Below are 21,842 nucleotides of genomic sequence, written 5' to 3'. Positions count from 1 at the left end.
GACAGGAGCTAAATGGATGAATACAAACATACATATGATAGCTTATAAGAGTCCGTACCAAAATCGTTACAAATCAGTGCAGTGCTGATAAAAGCAAGTGTAATAAAATATGAGAAAGGCTATAAATTGGACGTCAAAGCAATTTGTACGAGATCGTTTTATTGAAATAGTTCCCGAAGTAAGGAAAGTTCGCTAATTATTTTTGCTAAGTACTAAATAAAAACCTTTTGTTTATATTGTACTGTTTCCGATTATAATTTAAGTGTTCTTAAATAGTTTTTTTTACTTGTATGACACTCAAATGAATTAATCGTTAGTCACAGTAAGATGGATTAAAAATCATGTAATTTTTATCTCTTTGAAGGCATGGAGGCATGTCACAAAAATTATGCGAATGAGAGATAGATAAAAAAGACATAAGTTACTCTGTAAATAATATTTTTGTTATGTATTTTGAAATGTAAAAAAATTGAAGAATCTCAAATACTATTTTAAAAATAAAATGCGTGTTATAAAAAGAGGATCGCTAGGTCATTTATATGGTTTTACAAATACGTTTTCCAAATTCACGGATCATAGTGATAAATCCTAACTTAGAACAGATTGTAATTGAGCTCGCAACAGCGACAAACAAAAACGAATCGATTTGGAAGCTGTAGTGTTTGTTTGTTTACTAAATATTTATGGGATGGAATAAAACTGTAGGACATTGAAATTAATGTAATATTTAATACATTGCTTGCGTTATAAAATATGTATGAATATGAGGTAGTATTTATTCATATTACTAACATTACAAATGCGAAAGTTTAGATGAATGGATAGATGGATGTCTCCGAAGTCTAGAAGATATCTCCGGAACGACTCAACGGATCTTGATGAAATGTGGCACAGATATAGAACATAGTCTGGAAGAACACATAGGCTACTTAGTAAGTTTTTTAATTCCGAGCGGACGGAGTCGCGGGTGACAGCTAGTTGATAAATAATCATAAGAATACAATGATATCTATCATAGGTTGTTCAGAAAGTAATTCAAACTTTCCTGACCCAAAGAAAATAGTAAAAAAGTTAGTATGCCTTTTATGCTGTAACATATTATTTTTAATGAATACTGTTTTAATTTTCATTTAATACAGTAACAGTTCAATGAACGGAAAAGTTCATTTAATTTAAATGAAAAACTTGTACCGTCTGTCGGTACGAGCCATAAGCTCGCGGTAGATGCGAAGCAAAGTTATGAATTCTGTTAGCAAAAACCCACACTGTAATAATAATTTTCACATGTAAACTTCATTTGCAGTAAATTTTTTCATTCCATTATGTCTAATGTGAACATAACTGTGTATAACAATTCATTATTGGACTACGAATAATAAAGTATTGAAGATTTTCATTTTAATGATTTAAATCCGAAAAACTTTTGAAAACACAATTTTATTTTTGTTAATAGGTACTCTGGGCTATCTCTAATATTATAATGGAACACAACTCACCTCACAATGTATTTAAAGTTTGAGCTTAACCAAATTTTGAATTGAGTAAAGGTATTGAATTGATATTGAACAAGTTTTCGACAGGTTCCCAGAGGGGACATAATATTCACTAAATATTACATACACTATATACATTATACACTACTACTATATACACATATACAAACATACACTACACATTGACATATTAGATACGTAATTATTTTGAAATTATATTCATGAATAATACGTGAAACGTATACTTTTTACCCCTATTTAAGGAAAATACGAGAACGAACGAACGAAAAATTTTACACTTTTATAATTAATGTGAAGAAGAAATGCATAAAGCTATTTCAATGTAAATTAGAAAAAAAACTTTGGTAATAAATTTTAGTCGAACTTCGAAAAATGGACGACCACTACTGTTTATAAAAACTAAACTAAACGAAAACAGATCTGAAAGTTATTGATCGTGCACCGCACAAACTTATAAATAATTAATTAATATCAAAGAGGTTTCACTCACGTATCGGCAAAAGCATTTCGCTCCGAGCAAACAAACTTCGCGCTTAGTCAAAGATTGCGATGCACAGCGTCTTCGACAGTCGGCAAACTCTCAGTTAATTTGTTGTTATATCGCCAACACACAAACACTCAAGTCTCTTTCACAACCAATGCACAGGACTTCCTTCTGAATACTCCGCATTGCAAAATGTACCATAAAATTATTGGAAAAAGATCAAAATTCTTTTCATACTTTCCAACAAACTAAGTTTTCATTTACTTTCCGTAAGTGCATGTTATTAAAAAGTTTATTCTATATTTACGTTTTATAATATATTGAAAAATATTAAACGTAAGTAGCCAGAATTGCTATACTGCTTGTAAAAAGTAGCGAAAAAAAACATCTTTAATACACTAACCAAAAAATACTAGTTTTTCACACAAAGCAGCTTTTTTACTGTGTATGATGTTAAAGAACTAAATGTTCTAAATGTGATATTAAACTTTCCTTGTATAAGAACTATGTCACTGTAATGCTTTTGTAACAAATTCTCTTCGTATTTCGTAATGGACGAACGGACTAATTCATCGATTACGAATTCAAATTCTCGACGACGAGCTTGACCTATTTTAAATTAATCTGTTCAAATGCGTCGGACTTGACTCATTCTCTATTTACTTGGAATTCTTAATTTGCTCTTCGTGCAAATGACCGTTTTAATACTTAATGAGAAAGTGAATTGAAAATCATTGGGGTTCTGTTAGAGAATAAAGTAGTACGAAAAATAAATGATATCATTAAACTTAGGCGTTAGATGTCTCAATGATCTTTTATTTTACGTATGTTAATATAACATAAAGTGATCTTGTATAATCATTGTTCGTAAACAATTCAAACGAATTTCGGTAGTCATCGGTTTGTTGATGTTTTAGTTCCCAACCTAATAAGTGTTAGATTCAAAGAAGTAAACATTATTAATGACATTGTTCTGCGTTTATTAAAATTTTCTTTACAACCACTTCTGGGAGCTACAGAAACTTTCATTGACTACATACTTGTATCTAAGTTAAACCATAAGTTTAGTTTTAATTACACCTCAAGGCTTAAACGGTGAACATATTCTCTATAACTTTCCCCTCTACTTGATATTCTTGATCATTGTTGACAAAAAGTTCTTCAAATACCAATAGCTATTATGTTTACCTTTATCAATAATTCCGTTTATTGTTTTAGGAAACAATATTAAAGCGTAAATTTTTATATTGCATTTTTTTTGTTTTTTGTATTTCAACATTTTTAAGGACATTGAAATTTATTATTTGATATTTGATGTGCCTAATTGGTCACTAATTCACTGAACCATGTTTATTCTTTTTTCTTTTGTTCCAAAGTATAATTGGCAAGTAATAATAATAGTAATTTTATGAATTCAGTATAAAATAATATTTTACAGTAGACATGATAAATTACCTTGAATTATATAATTTGCTAATTTCGCAATTTGAATTAGATTTTAAAATGGGAGTTCAGAAGTAACTTCGTAATACCAAATTTGAAGAAGACTGTTACAGAGAGAAAGTTTTCAACGAAATAGCAAAAGTTAATTACGCGGTCGGAATTTCAATCAATTTTGTGAGTAATATCTTAAACGAAGTAGTCTTTTGGATGTCCTTACAAATTACTATGCTAAATGTATGAAATGAAAATGGATATCAAACACAAAGTGAAAAAGTCGTCTTCAAAAATTAAAAATCTTATTAGAAAATGATTCAAAATAGCTTTTTAACTGTATAGCCAGCAGTATAGTATAGTATTATTCACATCAGACTCTTCAACTGCTGCTCTGCTGCTTTAATATTTTTCCACCTTTGAGCAATTTATTCATTATGTACATAACTTTATGTGTTTAATAGTTTATAATGAAGTTCGAAATACCAAGATCCGCCCGGTATTTGTTACAGTCTCCGTACATAGTTGTGGTTTAACCTGAATCTGTTCAGGTATCGATCTTGCCGTGGTATGTGAGGCAAGTGCGCATACCTATCTTGAAATCAGGTCGACCGATTTAACAAGTTAATTACATGAAATTAATAATTGATCACTTATAGTAATTAAGTTGTTAATAGCGTTACTGACATGCGTAAAATATGACATTTATCAAACCTAATGAGGACTAATATTTAAATTTTTAAAATTCATCAAAATCAAGTTTAATCAACGTTAAACTAACTCAAATTACAGCTTACTGTTAGTAAATACAGATGAAATAGAGTGTAGATAAAATAGAAACAAACAAGCAACTGGATAGGATTCAAGTTGCGGCGACGACGCCGTAATCCTAATCCCACGCCGCGTTGACGTTAGCTCGCTCCACTTTGATACTTTTGCTTAACAATACAAATGTACAACTGAACAAATGGAACTGAGTATTACTTTGTAATGTTAAATGCAACATTTTCTCTCTCTACTTTTATTTTGATAAACTATTTTAATATAATATATGCTCCCACTTCTAAAATCTTGTCACCATGAACTCTCAATAAGGGCAACGGTAGAACATCAATGAAGGTGGTCAATGAGCAATTACACCTTCCCACTACACCTTCTCAATAAATCTATATAGCAAATAAGAAAACCAATGGTTCAAAAGTAAATAACGTTATTTCCATAATCAAATATTAACGCAGTAAAACAAAGCAATTCAGGTTTTACGGGTTAAAAAATGATTGATACTCTAAATTGACATATATACGTTGTACGAAATTCATGTTTATCGTCAAATAATGTGATGCCGTACTCCGGGGATCGGTCGCCACTCGGGAGCTTTGCCGAAATGGAATGTAAACAAATTTCCGGTCTGTGTCCCAGTTACTCAACGAATTTGCTTTTCCAATCCTAACGCTTTGTTTAGGTATTTGTCTTCACTAGATGTTGTGTACGATGCCTACTTCAATGAAAAATATTATTGCTATCTTTATTTATTATATAAAGAACCTCATCGTGGTATTAAGGAATTGTCTTTAGCTGGTTATTTGACCTTCAAAACACCAATAAACCTCAGCAATGGAAGAGGTAAACCTGACTAAACTTCTTCCTGTTTACAGGAAGAAGTTTATTCAGTGGGCTACACCAACGGAAGTAATGTAGTCGCATTTTAAGTTAGAATTAATCCATGTTTCATCCTTGTTTTTATTTTATAAGTCGCTCGGATTATATTCTAAAAACTAATTTCGCTCGCTCACATTATTTATTATTGACAAACAAGTCCCATTAAAACTTTTCCCAAATCCCTTATGCATTAAGACATCACGAAAGTAACTAAACTTCTCCTCATTGTGTCAACACTCTAGAAACTTTCATAATACTTAAGTCCTCATAGCTCGTAAGTTTTTTTTATCATTAGGTAACTGCTTCATAAAAGTAATTTATGGCAACTTGAAAATAAGACTTTAAAAAATACTAAGATGCCTATTTTAGCTCATCTGCAAACATAAATTTTCCAGGATAATGGAGTTCCGTGGTGTCTGCTTATCGGTCTGGGTTACGGGTGTGAGTTATTGTTGTTGAATTTTGAGATATAAGAGTAGAAATAATCGAAAATAGTCTAGAAAAATACTAGGCATACTTTATTTTATCGGTAAAACACGGTCACGATTTTGTAGATTATTTTAATCAATTAACTTTGTACCCCAAAATAATTTTCAAAAATTGAAACGAACTAAAAAAAAACACGTTATAAAAGGTACAAGTACGTAATACCTGTCCTGTATACGATACAGGAATGAAGGATTAAAGAAAATCCGACGGATAACTGTAACACGAAGCGTAGTTTTATCTATTTCATTGTAGGAATGAATCAGAGCGACGCGACGTCCACAGAGGGCACTGATTCTACGAATATGTATTACGCTTAGAATAATCTTAGTAAGACGATAACATACTTTAACAATATGCAATATATTTACCATTACCGTAACTGAATTATGAAGATTTTTAGTAAAAAAAAAACAAGTTGTTTATTCATACAGAAACTCAGGCAGTACTAAAAAATTTTTTATTAACCAACTACATTATCCAAAGGTAATAATTTATGTATGTATATTTTACAAGGATAATAAGTTCATTAGTGCCGATGCAATCGGACATCTTTGTTAATATGTTTTATTTATTTTTTTATATTTTTAAATATAGAACATTTTTTTTATTTTTCTTTCTTTTTATATAAAATTGTATCAGTGTAAAATATACTCTCTTCAAAGTGAGTGCTTCTCGTTTATTTTCACCTTTTTATTCAATTGTTTTCATTTTTAATTCTGTTCTAAATTATTCCAAATTACCGCTCGTGTCTTTCCATCCTCTACATTGATCAAGAACAATATTACCACTATAAAAGTTTCTCATATCGTGGAGATTGCAAAAAGAGATAGAGGAGCTAATAAAGAAAGACTTAGGTCTATTTTTCAGTGCTTGCAACGACACAGGCTCGACGTCGGAGCTTAATTGTGGTCGTTACGGAGACGTATCGTCGCTATAAATACAGCTTGTAATTTAACTTTGAAATTAGCTTGTTAATCGATAGCATTTCATTTTCTTTTTCTATTACGTCGCATTCAACTAACTTGTTATTTAAGAACTTAGGTAGGTACATAATATGTTATATATTATCCTAAATATATATGTAGTACATATGATACACTATTAAGCCAACTTTAATTGCCAAAATTACAAATACTTTTCGTGTTTATTTTGTGACAAAGAGAGTGCAGTTAGTACTGGCTCTATCACGTTTTTATAAATGTCTTTAAAGGAAAAAATATAAATGCATTTCACAGTGCCCCGAGAAACTGCACTTTTTGAGCAATCCTTGTACATAAGCAAACAACTATAGGTTGTACAAACGTCTTTGGGTTTCTGTAACGGATATTACGAGACTTGAGCGTACGGGATTCCGGTTAGTAACTAACTATGCGGTTACCACTAAATATATTTATGTCATTTAAATATGTACAAGCTTAATATACTATCATATCCTCAACCGTATTACCTATAACATGAAATTCTAACTTGGGTGTTAAGGTTGATGATGTTTTGGACCCTAAGATTAAAATGAACACAAATTTATATAAACGTACCTAACATTGCAAAGTGTTAGCGTTAATGTAATTAAATTTGTATTCTAATGAGTTCATGAATTTATACATTTCGACATTCGGGTCACCTATATCAAAACAATTGAAAACTCTTACACAAGGGTTCGATTGTTTACTGTATGTATAAATAGGAATGTTTAATCTGGAACAAATTAGTCTGTCTTTTACATCTAGGTAAGTAACAATTTCTATTTCTATAAAATATTTCAATTAGACAACAAATTAAGAATAGATTTTAAAACGTACTGTTCCCACCTAACGATTTTTTTTTCGCAATAATATTTTAAAATAAATAATTATATTTTATTACCTTAATTTGTCCTGTATTTCTAAGGAGAATATTATGACATTTTTTGTGTAATCAGAAATATGCCGCCAAACGTGGATCCAATACCGAGTGGAGTTGTGTTCGAAACGGACACCCAAACTCCTGACCTCGGCCTTGATAAAGATGTTTCCCAATTAAAGAAGGCCACGCCTAAGAAGCATGAATATGTTTGGTTCAATATATTCTGGTTCCTCTTCCTACATATAAGCTCAGCTTATGGATTGTATTTAGCATTCACTTCTGCTAAATGGCAAACGAATGTATTCGGTAAGTTCTAAAAGACCAATTAAAAGCGACCAATACTATTAACTTAACAGAAAGAATAACAAAAGAAAAACTACGTTAATAAAATACTTTATTGACAAATATGTCAAGTTTATATTTTTTGTTAAAAATTATTCAAACTCATTGACAAAAATTTGTCCATCAAATACGTGATGAAGATGACATTCACATCTTTTGACTGGTAAACCTTAAAGCCATATTAGAGGAGCTACCGTAAGGTAAAAAGAATTAACTGAATCGTGTGTTACATTTCAGCGTTTGCTGTACACCTTATGTGTGCAATTGGCATCGGTGCCGGATCTCATCGGCTGTGGACGCACAGATGCTTCAAAGCAAAAACTCCTTTGAGGATCGTCTTAATGATTTGGCAAACTATGGGATTCCAGGTTTGTGCGTTTTATAACTTTACATACCAACAAAATCAATAACGCCTTATTTAAAAACTACAAAAGTAATAACAGATGTTGCTAGACTTTAAAATAGTAGTAATATATATAAAAAGTAATCAACAAAACATACATTTCATTACATTCTCTTAAATTTCGACAAAAATGTTAAATGATAATAAATGTACATTTCGTTGAATTTTCATTCAACTGCAATTCAAATTTTTTTTCGAACCTCCATACTTCAGCTTAATGACGAATCTCGTATTTGGGTCACATCTTGGTCAATTTCAATTTCATGAAAAATCCGGAATTGCGCTGAGCGTAGTTTTAAAATCTCACAGCATTTAAAACGGTAAATTAATTAAATGTGCCAAAACCAAAAGGAATTTGGTATATTTTAACGCTTTGGTGTAAATTGCCTTAGAATTTTTAAACGTTAAAAAACTATTTTTTATTAAGATTAAAAATTACAATTTCATTCTGACTGAAAATTTGGGAAACGATAAATAATTTGTCCTATTTTTTTGTAAACTAATTTTGTAATCACATTGATAACTCAAAATTTTGTGACGGAAAAAATATTTTACAGATTTTACTGTAAAATATAGCAAACTCATAATATAAGCAAAGCTTTTGATTAATTGAAAATCATATTAAGTGTAATAAAGAGTAAAGTGTAATAAATTTAAGAGAAAAGAATATAAAGTAGAGTCTCCCATTTCTAAATAACCTGCCACCTAAGTTTACCTTTGATTGGCCACCTTAATTTAAAAAAATAATTAAGACCAGTCACACGCCTAAACTAGTAAAAAATCCGTTCATTAATATCAAAGTATATGTTCCATCAAACTTAGGTCTTTCATAAAACTTTAACTCGTATGAAAGAAAACAATAATTTCAGTTAATAAAAACAATACACACACTCATACTTTTAATTATTTTTATGGCAACCGTTGGCAGTAGCAATATTACATGGAATCGAGTCATTTTCTCAATTTAATGGAATTGACTTTACGACCCGGAGGAAAGCAATTACTACCGCTATAAAGCAAAAAGCCTGCCGAATAAATCCTTGCTAAAGTTTAATATACATTTATTGACTTTTATGCTTGGAAAATTGTTTACTGTATCAAGTATACTAACGTGTTACTTTAGGAAAATGATATATCTTGACAGTGTTGGTTTTGGTTTGAGGAACGTCCTAGCTTATCAAATGAGAGGAGTAAATGTAGTCCTATGTGACTCAGTAACCTATTTAAATTAAAATTTTATACACTTCTTAAGCTTTTTCCTAAAATAGGTTATATTATAAATACCTGAATTAAATCAGGAACTTTTCTCCGGTAAATTTATAGACCGATATATAGAAAAGAAAGAAAAAAAAACGTTTATTACCACACATAGTTCAAAAAACATGAAACACACCAGACACAAACATGATACAAAAGTGTGGCAAAAGGAATCATCATTCCTTGTGCGTACTGCTAAGGATTGGAATAAGTTGCCGGCGTCAGTTTTTCCGTCCAAGTACGATGTGGGGGCCTTCAAGAGTAGAGTGAATAGGCATCTACAAAGCTAGCGCGTACCATCTTTAAACCACGTCTTCACCTCATCGGGTGAGATCGTGGTCAAGCGCTAACTTTTTCAATATATAAAAAAAAAAAGGAAGCCAGCTTAGCGAAGCACCATAACATCTCGATCCAAGTTGCCAATTACATAAACTAAAATAACAGGTTACAAATTTACAATACAGTTCTGAACAAAATGTTAAAAAATGTTATCGTGGCACACCAGGACAGCATCTTTGAATGGGCGCGTGACCACCGCACGCACCACAAATACGCAGACACGGACGGCGACCCGCACAACGCCGAACGCGGTCTGTTCTTCTCACACATGGGCTGGCTCTGCTGCAAGAAGAGTCCAGAAGTCATCGAGGGCGGAAAACGTATCGACCTAAGCGATCTCTATGAAGACCCAGTAGTCATGTTCCAGAAGAAGTAAGTCTTATGAAATAATTGTTTCAATTCAAAATGGCTAACAATATAGCTTTACCTCTTCGTCATAAAATAACACCAATTCAATAAATTAACAGACATTACATGAAGATGATGCCAATCCTGTGCTTCGTGTTGCCTACTATACTCCCCGTGTATCTGTGGGGTGAGACCTGGACGAACGCTTTCTTCATACCGACCATCCTACGTTATACTTTCGGCATCAATGTAGTCTGGAGCGTTAATAGCTTCGCCCATAAGTTCGGATACAGACCCTATGACAAGTAAGATTAGATTATGTATACAGATTGAATTTTTTACAGATTTTTTTTTTTAATGTACTAACCGGCATTGACCACGATCCCACCTATCATCGAATTTGGACGGAACAGATGACAATAAACTTTTAACAAAGCTAGTAGTAAGTCTATGTATATTATGAATAAAATTGCTTACTTTAGAAAACGTCACAATATCTACATAAAATGCATTCAACGCCACAAAAATTCTTATTTCTCCACATGCAGACTTGTTTTTCGAGCAAAAGAAATAAAAGGATTATTGTTATTTTCATTCAACTATTACCGAAATGGAAATAAAAAGCACATCTGCTTCTTTTCAGAGCAACGAATGCGAGCAAACTTTATAAATTATTACTGCTAGTATAATAAACTCACAAATGTGCAAGTTATTTACTTGCACATATATTTTTTCGGTATTATACATTTTGCGGTATTAAATGAATGCGGGTTGCAAATGACCCATTATATCGAGACGATCTTTGGGGGAGGCTTAGGTCCAGCAGTGGGAGTGACGTGGTTTAGAAGAAGAAATGCATTTCTATTTTACCCTAAAAATCCAATATGTTCAGCTCAATCGCGTCGCTAAGCGGGGCAGGGGGGCAGGTGATAGAGAATCGTAAAAATAAAACAACTCAAAAAAAGATTTATAAATTTTTCTATAAAAATTGGACCACAAAATATTGATGATGTAACATCGGCTAGTCACTAGATCGGCTAGATCTTGATCATCGTGGTCCTTCCAGACCTTGGTCATAGGCCGGCACGCCCTTGGTTCAGCCATAAATAATCGTAAAACATAAAAGGCACTAAATATTCATCAGATACGGGCAAACATATATTACTTTTACGACGTACAAAAAATACATTTACCTCATCGTGATGGCATATTTCATACATCGCGTAATAAAATCCTTTATCCTTCGTCGTCTGTTCTAACGACTTCTCGACAATTCTCATGTTGGCAACGATCCAAAAAGGTTAAGAGTACAAAGAGTGTTATATTTAAATTTTTTTATAAATTCCACACAATCATATTGTTATACAGTAGTTGCAATTGGAAAATCTATAACCCCAATAGTTATACACATAACCGTTAAACAATAATCTAAATTCTAAGATAAAATTTAGATAAAAAAAAAAAAACAATTGCAACGCTCAAATTTTGAATTACAAAATAAATACTGATGTTATTTATGTAAGATTTTTAAAAGCGTATCGATTTTTTTTGTCAAAAGGTCATTGAATCCTCGGGAGAACATTGCAGTGTGGATGTTCTGCGTGGAAGGTTTCCACAACTACCACCACACGTTCCCGTGGGATTACCGCGCGAGCGAACACCCCCTCATCAACATGTTGACACCAACTATTGTGTTCATTGAGGCGATGGCTAAGGTAACCTACTGCAATCATTTATGTATATACTAAAAGTGAATACTATAATCTTGACCATTTTTATGAACACCTACATTATTTGTCCAGGGTATTTATTATATTAAAATAAATCAATACTACTCACCCCAAAAAATAACAGGATAGCCAAATTGCAGAATGTAGAAAAAGAAAATATTAGAATTGTATTCTACATTGAGTAGTAAAATTACATCCGGGTTTAATAATCGACGATTATTCGGTCCATGTTGAATCCGTACAGTAAATAAACAAAGATGTCAAAACGGTATAAATGGGACTGCTGCAGACTACTATGCATATACATTGACGTACTGCTTTAGTCTTCCATTTTCAGGTCAACAAGCAATTTATGGCTATGAAATAGTCCGGTTACTTATGTTGTCAAAGAAAATTACAATAGCATTATTTAATACTCAGTGTCAGTTCCTTAGTGTAGAATTAGTAAAAGATATGTACACTAAGGGTCTACTAAAGTAATCGAACCGTAGCCGTTTACGAGATTATGACTCTAGTATGAGTCGACAGTAAATGAATCAATTCCTTTCATATATTTCAGATTGGACAAGCATACGACTTGAAGGCTGTATCTCCTGAAATTATCAAACAACGTACATTACGTACCGGTGATGGCACTCATCACTTGTGGGGATGGGACGACCCCGAATTTACTGAACGACTCAAAGCCAAGTATGGAGCTATACATTGTACTGAAGAAAAGAAAGATATGTAACTCAAGAAATAAGGATAAATTTATTCATATGAATTAAGACTGTTTTGTATTGCTGTGGGCATTAAAGTAATTATTAATAAATGTGTAAATGTATCTACTTTTTTATTAAACTTGACTGTAATGAGTACGATAATATTGGAAATGGAACGTAAAATATAATTCTTTTATTTACACCATGTGGGGTTATCAGAACATCATAGTACCGTATTTCAAAAAAGGATTTAGAGATTATGCCTCTTCTCATTCAAACGCACTTTTCAATTTCGGATACTTTAACCTATCACAGGCTGAATACTAGGTAGTACTATGTGTTATTGAGACTCTACCCGTGCCAAATTTCAATAAAATATATCAAACCGTTGCAGGCGAACAGTATAAATTTCTGATTTCTGTGTTCTACATCGTCACATTCACATTTCGTCGTCTTGGAGATACCTAGTAACAAACATACATTCAAACAATCAAACATTCGCGTTTATAATGTTGGTAAAAGTAAGATTATAACTAGACTTATGTTAAATACGAAAAAAAAATGTGTAATGGTGCCAAAATCACTTCTGCGGCGGCACCGCAACAAACTTATTAGTCATGGACTTCATTTAAAAAAGTGGTTATATTTAATGTAAACACTAGCAAGAACCTTGCAACACATAGTAATGTCCAAATAATGTCATATACGTATATGACGAAAACTGTCACATGAAATTGTACGAAACGGAAAGAGTGACAAAACAAAATAACAAAATAAACAACAAATTGAAGATAAAACTATCAACAAATCTGGAATAACAGCAGAATAATCACTTAATCGTTTTGTGTTTTCACATAGAAAATGTTATCATCACTTATAAAAGAACATCAATCTAAGCAAGCTGCAAAAAGAGTTGTACAAGGTAATTGAATCCAGGAGATTTATTATTGTTTATATTTTTATTTACTTTTACCCGTTAATTGTGTATATGAAATAATATTTCAGAGCAAAAACGTAAGGAATGTATAGCTGCGGCTAATGAACTTACTCAAGCACTTGTAGACCACCTTAATGTTGGGTAAGGAATCATTATTTGAGATTGTTTTTTACATTTTTATTCATTGAACAAAACAAGTCCCCAAACAGATGTGCATGTTTATTTTTAACTTTTAAAGACTGATTTAATTATATTAGATCTTTAAGGGTTGAAAAAAGGGCTGAAATATACATTATTGACGGTCGAGTTGGCTATTGTAGCTTTTATGGCGAACACAATTATATCTAAGGACTTACTATCCAAAGTTTAAAGTTGCGGAGACTGGTAGTTTTTAATACATAAAATCGTACATAGGTTAGTTATTTTCACTACTTTTGACGTAACTTTGACAGTTTTATTTTATAAGTGGTCAAAAGTTTTTATTTTATACAGCCATAAGTCATGTATGCTACTAAAATAAATTAAAAAAATACTCTATTTAATTCGATTAAAGTTTTTTAAACCAAATATATTATTAATTTTAATTTTTATTGCGAAATGTTATCTTAAATTGATTAAAAATAATAAAAATCTGACATTTATATTGTTTAATTATTTCATAATTTTGAAGACACAGAACGCAAAACTACGAAGTAGCAAAGAGTATGTAACCATTTCATAGTATACTAGCGAAATGTTTTACATACTCTTTGGCATTATCTATTAACGGTTTTTGAGTTGCGTGGCGTCATTGTGGTATTAAATTCTTTGTAAATTTGTATTGTAAGGTAGGATATGAGTCACAGAACCGAATCAGTCAACCCCGACACCACGTGGTACTTTCTGCCCTACCCCTAGAGTGTTTATGAAAAGCTGGAGGCGCGGAGGGGGAGCAGCCCTCGCCCGCTGTAACAGGCTTTTTGGTCGCCTTCGGCGACCAGCCTCAGCTGCGGAGGCGAGTATAGGCATCCGCGCCTTGTTACGCTAGGGCGAAGGGGCTGCTCATCCCATAGCGCCGGAGACGTTGCAAATTTCTTTTGTTAGGGAATCAAATTCTGCCTATTTCATATGTTTTTTTTTGTTATTTTTTTTTTTAATTTATTTTAGTAGCATACATGACTTATGGCTGTATAAAATAACAACCTTTGACCACTTATAAAATAAAACTGTCAAAGTTACGTCAAAAGTAGTGAAAATAACTAACCTAACGATTTTATTTATTAAAAACTATCAGTCTCCGCAACTTTAAACTTTGGATAGTAAGTCCTTAGATATAATTGTGTTCGCCATAAATGCTACAATTGCCAACTCGGCCGTCAATAATGTATATTTCAACCGAAAAAAGAATTGTAATATCCGACATACTCTCCTAAATGCTTGCTAAACATAAATCTTTATATGCAAACTTAATGTTAGTTTTCCTTACTTTTGAAATTACCAATTTTTCATTTAACAATAACAAATTTAAAATATTTCACCTGTTTAGTGCCACCTCCTGAACCTGAAATTTTAATTTTAACATAAATTTGGAACTGAAAGCGTTAGCATTTTATTTTCTTTGTTTCAGTGTTGCACAAGCATATTTAAATCAAAAGAAACTGGATGCAGAAGCCAAACTGCTGCATCAAGGCGCTATGAACTTTGCAAAGCAAACACAACAGTGGCTTGCATTAGTAGAAAATTTCAGTAGTGCTCTCAAAGAAATTGGTGATGTAGAAAACTGGGCACGCAGCATTGAAAATGATATGAAAATAATCACAGACACATTGGAAAGAGCTTATGTAACGACACAACAATCAGGCAGTCAGTAAAGTAATTTTAATTATTTGTAAGGAGATATTAATATATAAAATTAATACTTAAATGTATTTATCCAATGTCCTCAACTAAAAAAGTTTTAATAAATATCTTTAAAATAACTGGCATGCTGTAATAAAACATAATTTAATAAATCATTGTTTGGAATTATGGAATTTTGTTGGATTTTTTATTTTTTGTTTCATGAATCCTGAAAATCATCATACTTTTTTAATGCTCTATTATGAACTACATGTATAAAAGCTAGTATTAAAACGGGTCAAGACTGTTTCATAGTCTGAACGATTTTTCGGGACTATAGTAATTTGACTATTTTTTTTCAACTTTGAATTGATATTTTAATGAAAATTGAGTTAATAAAGCTATTATTTTACTAGTAATTTATATTGTTTATCTTACAGTTATACTACAAAAATATTTTTTTACTTTTAACTATCCATTAAAAGTACAATTTAAAGTAGAATATAAAAGGTAACATTGGTTTAAAGCTGTCTGGTTGTGGTTGATTGTGACACATAAGATAAGCTGGCAACATTAGCAGCTGTTAAAAATTCTTAATCTGAGTTAAAAAGTGAGTGAGTCGAGTGAGTCAGTCAAATCAAAACAGTTGACAGTTGTCAATATTATTCAAACTGAGGAAGACGTGATCTCAGTAATTTATTGTCTTAATTCTTTAAATTTATTAACTTTTACTAAAGTTTAAGCTATTTAATAGTCAGACTGTAGTAAATAAATATAAATGTAACCTTAGACATTCGGATAGTATGTTATAGCACTCAATGAAAAGCAATTGCTTTGAACGCGATAAAAAATATAATTTTCCTTGATATTTGTATACTGATTAATAATTAAATTATACAATCAATTACTTTTGTGAATGTCTTATTATCGGTGTTGTTAGGTTAGGTTACTTTAGCTGTTGCTGTTTTTTTGTTAAAATCAATAATAATAAAAATCGCAATGCTCTCCGACTCCACCCCAAGGGTGCTTTCAATCCAGAGCCATGTTGTGCATGGTTACGTTGGAAACAAAAGTGCAGTGTTTCCATTGCAAGTAAGTATGATTAAATAATATTTTTATATTATTGTATTATAGTCTCAATATCAGTAAAAAATAATAAAAATAGATATGCTTTGAGCACTTACCTTGAAGTTTATGAAACAGAATTTAATGAAGAAATAGATGCCAATTTATCTAAGCTTATTCAAAAAAATCTTTCCTTGAATATAGTAAAAACAGTAGAACCTTGATAAGCCAGAAACCTCTATAAGTGAGAGTTATTTTCTGGTCCTAATGGACAGCGTACATAAGTGAGAAACTCGAGAAACAGAGAAAAATCGAGGAACGAGAATAAATTATTATTGTGGTCCATTTGACATTCACTTATCCAAAAAAAACATCAATCAATATTAACATACATCAATAGAAGGATTAAAAGTATTATATCTTGTAGACAGCTACACCTATTTGTAAAATATGTTCTTATTTTGGGTAAATGTTTCAGGTTTTGGGTTTCGAAGTTGACTCAATAAATACAGTTCAATTTTCAACTCACACTGCTTATAAACATATCAAAGGGAATGTATTGAAGAATGAAGAGATGGAAGAACTAGTACAAGGATTAATGTTAAATGAAGTTGACTACTATACACATTTCCTAACTGGATACTCAAGATCTCCTGAATCTTTAAAACAAATTGCAGGAATCATTAAAAAACTGAGAGAGAAAAATCCTGATCTAATTTATGGTAAGTTAATCAGTTTCAAAATTTATGTATTAATGTGACTAAGAACATTATTCATTGTTTTTTTATTGAAATAGAACTCAGGACAAATTATACTTGGTAATTGTAATTTATCTTAGTATCTACAGGATAAAGAATGTACAATTTAACCTGGTTAAGTGAGAGTCCAAAGGACTGCAATATTTTTCTCGCTTATGGAGGTTGTCCATTAGGTTTGGATAATGAATCTCGCTTAAAGAGGTTTCTTGCTTATCCAGGTTTGACTGTAAATTCATACCTTGTGAACATGCTTAAGACTCCTTCAATTGCATTGCAATTCAGGTTATGCCTAATTGTACAATTAGAAATTGGGACATATTATTTATATAAATAATCTTTCTGCTAATTAGTCATTTAAAATCACAAAAGCACTCAGTTACGTTAAGTTAAAAGGCATTTTATATGTTACTGTAAAAGCTTGAACTATGGTAAATTCTAAGATTTTCCAGTAAAATCTAAGGTTGCCAAGGCCAATTGCTAAAAGAGTAATAATCTTACTAATATTATGAATGCGAATGTTCTGAAGGATGGATGTTTGTATCGTTAGGATGCAGAAAGTATCTTCAGAATGGCTGCATGGATCATATTGAAATTAGGCATACATGTAAAACATAGCCTGGAAGAGAACATATGCAACCAATTAGTTTTTTTTTTTAATTTTGAGCAGACAGAGTTGTGTGACAGTGTCAGCTTGTATATTTGTAAAAATAGTAAACTAATGTAATAAAAATAATGCAATATGAAACAATAGAATGTTATGTTGAATGTGACATTGAAGCTTATCTGTTTAGTTTTATGAGTCTCTGAACAAACGCTCCATTTATCAATGTATTACTTATTTAATTGTGTTCCATATAAACTACAATGTAATGGAATTGATCCTATTACCAACTCAATGATCAAAATATGATTGTAATTTTTATTTGTCTGCTACTGAAAAGGTGACAATGTTCTTTGGCAAAACAAAAATAAAGACGTGAACATGTAAGTGGGTTAGACAGAAATTACGGATTTCCTTTTAGTGTGGTCTTTACCCACTTCCTTCACCTCTTCCCTATACATACATCTATGCACAATCATCAGTTTTGGTTGCTCTTAATAACAGTTAAGAACTCCTAAAAATATAGCAAAAAAATTAAATACAATTGGTATTAAGATTAAAATTATTACAGCTAATATACTATATTAGTAGTAGTAGTAGGGGCTCAGTTATCCGCAACTCCACGACAAGCGCGTATTTAGCGTGAAATATACTATATTATGTTTGCATGAAGTTGATATACACAAATATATTCCAATTCATTCAACAAAAGAATGTTTAAGATCTTATTTAATATCAATGGCGAAGTGATTCACTGCTTCATAGAAGATAATAAGAAGGGGGTTTTCTTGTTTTATTCATTATTTTCTATTCATCTATGAAATACAATTCATAATAAAAGCCATAGTATTGAAGGAAAAATATAATATTGTCCTTTGTCTAATGATATTCTGCTCAGCGCATCTAATTATCATTAAGTCTATAATTAGTTTTAAAATTTATTTGTATACTTGTTTCACATATAAAGTATAATCTGTAAATTTATCTGAATAATCGAAATCATCTGGAGGATTTAGTTTTTTGCCACAAAAATATAAAATATGCAAATCAATAAACTTTAAAATAAATTCAATTGGAACCAAAGATTTCATTATATACAGTTTTTATTAATCTAACCGTCTTTTTTGCCCCAAAAATCTAGACGAAATTGTAAATAACTCAGTACACAGTTGTTTAACATGCTTTGTTATTTTCCATAGATAGTTGTTAAGTCTGTAATCAAGTTGTAGAAATTAAATGTAATCTTATCATGTCTTTATTTGCATGTGTATAACCAAATATAACATTAGAGTAATATAATCAGTAAATAATCCTACTTGTAATATACTCTTACTAAAAGAACCTTGAAATGAGATGAGATATTTAATTCTAGAAATGTTCAACCAATTTATATAAATCGATGCTACGGTATTTTTGTCAATAAAACATCTAGATTTAGTTCTGAATTAACGCTAGTTGATTAGTATTAAATGCTTGGTGAAAACGGAATACGTTAGTAACTTTTTTGATGTCCCTATTTTGTGCTATGGTCATATAGTTCGTGGTATGCATCAAGCCTGTAATTTCTTAAGTCAATTGACCTATTTAAAGCTATTAGTTTTTTTATTTTAAAATGAGGTCAATTGTGACTAATAGAGATGTTTAACTATAAACAAACATCCTTGTTAATAAAAGCCCTTAGTTATAAGTATAATCATGCATTATTGTGTAAGTTATCTTTTATTACTGTTAATTTTATTATTGTTAATTGCTCGTTTGACGCAATTTAATTTGTTGATGTTAGCTAATTTAAATGCGAAGTTTGAAATGAGGTCAATACGTTGAGATCGATGCGTAGGCAATTAATGTAATGTATATGAAAATAATAACTACCATTTATTTACGACAACTAAGAAGTAACAAAAAAAATCTAATTCCAGTATGTGATCCAGTGATGGGTGACAATGGTAAGATGTACGTACCAGAAGACATTCTTCCAGTGTACAGAGACGTTGTCGTACCACTAGCTGATATCATAACGCCGAATCAATTTGAGGCTGAACTGATAACTGGCATGAAGGTCAATGACCTGAATGACGCATTAAAAGTGATAGGTGCCCTTCACGACAAGGGCATTAAGACGGTCGTGTTATCGAGTACGGAATTAGGTGATGAGAAGAATATGATCGGTATCGCTAGTACACAAGGTAATATCACGGTTTTATTATTTGAACAGAGTAATTTTAATTTTGTAATAAGTGATGTGTTCTGATATAGTTCATTAACACTAATTAAATATTCTATTATGTTAACCAGCGTAACATTTTAAAATTCGTTACCTTATCATGTCAAGTAAGGTGACCTTGAGCAGCTAAGACGTTTAAAAAAACTTATACATTATATTTTTGTAGATACAGTCAAACCTGGATAAGCGAGAGTCATTGTTCGGACCTGCATAAGCGAGCAAAACTCTGGTTAGAGAGAAACCTTTATAAGCGAGAAAAATATCTCAGTCCTTTGGACTCTCGCCAGATTCGACTGTATATTGTCAGTGGAAAGTCAATTAAATTGTAATCGTGTACACTTAGGTTCGTGCTACAAGATTGAGATACCTCGCGTAGACGCAACGTACACGGGTACCGGTGATCTGTTCGCGGCGCTCTTTCTAGCTTGGGCGCATAGGACAAATAATGACATCAAACTCACACTGGAAAAGACCATCGCCACGCTGCAGACCATCGTCAAAGATACATACGATAAGGCGAGAGGTAAGAGCATGGTAAACAGATTTTTGCGCCGTATTCCGTAGCTCAAGTTATATTGGACATAGAAGATGCAAATGTGCTTGACAAACAAGCGGTTGCATAATTCTGCCTTTATTTACTTCCAGATTATTGCCACTTCCTCCATCTATTATCTCTTCTTAGGTAACTTTACGATGTTACTTAAGAGGAGAACCTTTACCGACATATCTTTGAAATGATAATAAAATACTGATTTCTTAAAATTATCAATAATGTAACTTAATAAAGCGCACTCTGGTGTCCAATAAACACGGCTCTGAATAGAAACTTATAGTTTAATAACATTCAAGTCATAAGAATCTTATTCTCGTGAAAGCTTATTTCCCCTTTTTTGCAGAGAAACAACCTACAGGTAAAATACCTCCAGCGCTGATAGAACTGCGACTTATTCAGAACAAGGCGGTCATTGAAGACCCTGTTATCACTATGAAGGCTGTACAGATTGCCTAAATGTTTTTGTTGTTATTATATTAAAATCAAGTCAAACCGGGATAAGCGAGAAACCTCTATAAGCGAGAGTCATTGTCAGGTCCTGACTGACAACTTCCAGAAGCGAGAAACTGGTTTAAGAGACTAACCTCTATAAGCGAGAATTCTTTCTCTATCTCTTGGATTCTCGCTTATCCAGGTTCAACATTAATTGATTGCAAACAATCTTGTTTGTTATAAATTTAGTTTTACTGTTGATTTTGACTATGTATTTAAAACGTGTTACCGCAGTGGAATACTACGCTTAAGGTACATAACATAAGCATAATATTTATTAAATTTTGACGAATAGCTTTACGCATATAAATTTAAACGCTTAAAATTAGTTGAAATTGAATTTTGGGAACAATCGTAATTTTTTTTATAATTATTAAAAAATAATTATTTTCTATTTACATTATTTTGACTTGTGATTAATTTCATTGGGGTTATAGTTTTTTTAAATAATTTTGTGTATTTTGACTGGCTGTTGTTGGCTTATAAGTACATTATACATACATATCAAATGAAAACATATTTAAATAGCCATAAGTTTTTAGTTGCATGTCGTAGGTATATATAATTTATTTTCAAATATTACGAGTGATAATTTGTTTGTAAAAAATGATATTTTAAAATTTTATTTTAAACATAAATTGCAATGTTGTTTTGTGACTAATTATAATAGATAAATTATAACACTTATGTACATGTGTAAAGCGTGAGTTTTACTTTAGGTGCTTCTATAACCGTGGGTTTCTGAGACTAAATTCGCTTTAAAACATATCGTCATCTCTGTCATTATTATTGACAAAACAGTGATAACATTATGTTTTAAACGGGGTTTTTGGTCTCAGAACCCCACGG

The 21,842-nt window shown here is 31.5% G+C and overlaps 3 protein-coding genes across 3 annotated transcripts; all 3 read left to right on the top strand.

Annotated features, from left to right (window-relative positions):
- The first annotated feature begins 7,481 nt into the window (after nt 1–7,481).
- On the top strand, nt 7,482–12,659 carry LOC106717815 (acyl-CoA Delta-9 desaturase). Its single transcript, XM_014511737.2, has 6 exons — nt 7,482–7,728; nt 8,002–8,132; nt 9,930–10,135; nt 10,231–10,416; nt 11,670–11,826; nt 12,401–12,659. The coding sequence occupies exons 1-6, from the start codon at nt 7,503–7,505 to the stop codon at nt 12,572–12,574; spliced, it is 1,080 nt and encodes a 359-aa protein (XP_014367223.2). The 5' UTR covers nt 7,482–7,502; the 3' UTR covers nt 12,575–12,659.
- A 587-nt stretch (nt 12,660–13,246) lies between these two features.
- LOC106717875 (biogenesis of lysosome-related organelles complex 1 subunit 1) lies at nt 13,247–15,375 on the top strand. Its single transcript, XM_014511808.2, has 3 exons — nt 13,247–13,467; nt 13,551–13,623; nt 15,089–15,375. The coding sequence occupies exons 1-3, from the start codon at nt 13,407–13,409 to the stop codon at nt 15,330–15,332; spliced, it is 378 nt and encodes a 125-aa protein (XP_014367294.1). The 5' UTR covers nt 13,247–13,406; the 3' UTR covers nt 15,333–15,375.
- A 590-nt stretch (nt 15,376–15,965) lies between these two features.
- Nucleotides 15,966–21,248, top strand: LOC106717852 (pyridoxal kinase). Its single transcript, XM_014511780.2, has 5 exons — nt 15,966–16,392; nt 16,844–17,087; nt 19,644–19,910; nt 20,292–20,471; nt 20,845–21,248. The coding sequence occupies exons 1-5, from the start codon at nt 16,300–16,302 to the stop codon at nt 20,955–20,957; spliced, it is 897 nt and encodes a 298-aa protein (XP_014367266.2). The 5' UTR covers nt 15,966–16,299; the 3' UTR covers nt 20,958–21,248.
- The last annotated feature ends 594 nt before the right edge of the window (nt 21,249–21,842 follow it).

Source organism: Papilio machaon, chromosome 13, assembly GCF_912999745.1.
Source record: "Papilio machaon chromosome 13, ilPapMach1.1, whole genome shotgun sequence".
Taxonomy (NCBI): Eukaryota; Metazoa; Arthropoda; class Insecta; order Lepidoptera; family Papilionidae; genus Papilio; species Papilio machaon.
Note: the sequence above shows the minus strand (reverse complement) of the source record. Positions and strands in the feature narration are given on the sequence as shown.